General features: G+C 39.3%; 1 protein-coding gene across 1 annotated transcript; it reads right to left on the minus strand.

Moving 5' to 3' along the window:
- Positions 1-129: 129 nt before the first annotated feature.
- Positions 130-987, minus strand: LOC307027026 (olfactory receptor 10A6-like; the record flags this gene model as incomplete). The annotated part of the gene is made up of 1 exon (XM_079695206.1): positions 130-987. The coding sequence occupies one exon, from the start codon at positions 985-987 to the stop codon at positions 130-132; it is 858 nt and encodes a 285-aa protein (XP_079551332.1).
- Between the last annotated feature and the right edge of the window lie 2,013 nt (positions 988-3,000).

Here is a 3,000-nt window from a genome sequence, read left to right on the forward strand (position 1 = left end):
GACAGGATATTGGGAATCATTTACTGAAACTTTAGTTATTAGAACTACCAGCCAACAGTTTATAACAGAGCACATGTTTACATATGTTTCTTAGTTTGGACATTTGCAGTCCGTACATGACAGGGTTCATTAGTGCTGTATGATGAGAAAATACAGTGACAGAATAATACGCAGCGCCCTGGGAACACCGCTCATATCAAATCTACTCTGAAGTATTTCAAAGCTGCAGCCAAAAGAGAAGTTGAGGAGGGAAACAAGGTGAGGTGTGCAGGTACTGAGAGCTTTCTGTCTGGTCTGTTTGGAGCCAGAGAAACACACTCTGAGGATCCTCATGTACGAGAAGAGGATTGGAAGAACAGGGACTAAGATTGAGAGAGCAGTAGCAAAAAGTCCATACATGTTGTTCACCTGAGTGTCAGAACATGCCAACTTAACAACAAGATAGTTACTACAATACAAACTGTTTATGATGTTTCCACAAAGTGTCAAACGGAGGTTTAAAGATAGGGTTATACAAACCTTCACAAAAGAGTACAACCAAAGCAGAATAATGAAGATGAGCGCCTTGTTAGAAGTCATACGTGTGTTATATTGCAGAGGATAACAGATAGCAAGATATCTGTCATAAGACATGACGGCTAAATTACAAAATTGTATATTTACATATGTGTACAAGCAGAAAATCTGCAGGAAGCAGAGCGGAGCAGAGACAGTGTGAATGTCAGAGAGGATCTGAACCAGAAGGAATGGAAACAGCCCTGAACTACCATACAGTTCATTTACAAACAGGCTGCACAGAAAAAGGTACATAGGTTCATGTAAGCTCCTGTTCACACAGATAACCACAATCAGAGACGTGTTGGCAACAACAATCACAATGTACAACATAGCAGTTATCATGAAGTACAAGTACCTCAAATATCCAACATTCAAATAAGCTCCAAGAATGAAATAGGATACAGTTAGTGGAGTTGAATTGGACATCATTCTTAGAGGTTAAACGTTAGTATATCTGAGCACATTTGAACTTCACAATCTTAACTTACCATCCCCCCCCAGAGTGTGTCAGGAACTGTAAATGAATGCAACATGAGCACATCACACAGTGCAGTGTCTCTCACCTGCTGTGCTGCAGACTGCTGCAGTCCCTTCTGTCAGCTGCAGAGACTTCTGCTGCTTTAAAGCTTCCAGAACACCAGAAGCCAACAGGCCAGCCCCTCACCATCAGGACCCAGACCAGCCTATCTGTACACACAATATCATTTTAACCTGTCAACCCCCGAGCCTGTTTTTCAGGCGTGAGACTCTAAAATGACATTCCCAGAACAAATGATCATATCTTCCCTTCTAAAAGGGTTAAATTAATAATGTTATTTCTCAAAGTAATGATAAACCTGTGAGTTGGGTGTAAAAGAGTCAGAATCCATATAGATGTTTTTTATTTTAAAGAAAATTCAGATTGAACATGGTAAAAAACTGTAAATTATAGTGTCCGTCCAAAACATATTTTGTACTTGTACGTGAAAACTAACCTTGGATGATGGGTTAGTAGACTAAAAGCTTTAGGAATCCAAAGAACAACATATAATAAGTACCCTGTATCAAGATTGATGCAAAACAAGTGATATTTGACCTTTTTATAGAGGTTTAGCAAAGAAAATCTCTTCTGGGGCCATTTGGTTGGATTTTCCATATCTCTGGCTCCCCTTCTTCGATTTTGACATGTGACATCTCTTTCTGACCGTTAGAACCAATATAATCGAAGGGAAATTGTCCCGCACACACGCGTCTTTACGCATTCAATTAAGCTACAGAGTGTAGGAATGGCCTGCTCTACTATTTTAAAACGGAATTGCAGTTTTATTGCTTATAGATTATCAGAACATTTCAAAGGGGACACAGACACATTGGATATTAACCTACTGATGAACTACATCATCGTTGTTATCGTTTTAATGCCATTGAAGACCAGTTTAGACCAGACAAAGGCGAAGGTAAGGCATGTTAGCGTTGTGGGCTACATAGCGCCACTTGTTTTGATGTACGTTTTTGTTGATAACGTCGCAAATTTGTATCTTCCAGTGTTGAGGTGGGCACCGTTAGATTCTGTGTCTTTACGATCATCAAAGATGTGTTGGATGTGCAGCTAGGATAAGTAATAAGGGAGCTAGGAGTGATTTTCGGTGCAGTAATAGGTTAGCATTTTTCGCTCTGGGCTAATTCAGAGGCACACTGTTAGCATTGTGTGTTTTTTTTGAAAAAAATAATTAAAAATATCAGTTAAATGAGTTTTTTCCCGTTACATGGATATAAAATATTCATAGTTTATTAAATATTAAGGTTCCTTAGACGTTGTTTCCTGCAAATTACGCAATTTTGGCCCCGGAACCGGGTCCGTGGGGCTTAACAGGGCGTTAGGAATCCAAACTATAACATATAATAAGTACCCTGTATCAAGATTGATGCAAAACAAGTGAAGTTTGACCTTTTTAGAGAGATTTAGAAAAAAAAACACTTCTGGGGTCATTTGGTTGGATTTTCCATATCTCTGGCCCCCCTCGTCGATTTCGATGATTGACATCTATTTTGAACCGTAAGAGACAATAGAATAGAGAGGAAAGTTCCTAAAAATCCATCTAAACATTACCATTGGTGAATGAGTGATGCGTAGACAGAATGCCTCCTGAGTGTGATGTCTGGGTTTGCTTACCCTGCTGAGTTCTGGTGCACAGTGATGATACCCCTAGAATCTGTGGAATCTCAGCTTGCTAGCTGATATCTTGTTTGTGCAGATCTGTTAAGTAATAAAGTATTTCTACTGTGAGTTCTGTGCTAAGTGCATTAGCATTTTTTCGCTTAGTGCTAATTCAGAGGCTTGGCGTTAGAGATGTGTTTTGTTTAGCTAAAAATAGTTTGTCAGTTAGCTGAGTTTCTACCCGTTAAGTGGGTATGACACATTAATAGTTTGTTAAATGTTAAGAAGCCCTGAGACACAGTTTC

Source organism: Notothenia rossii (genome assembly GCF_949606895.1).
Source record: "Notothenia rossii genome assembly, contig: scaffold_731, whole genome shotgun sequence".
Lineage (NCBI taxonomy): Eukaryota > Metazoa > Chordata > Actinopteri > Perciformes > Nototheniidae > Notothenia > Notothenia rossii.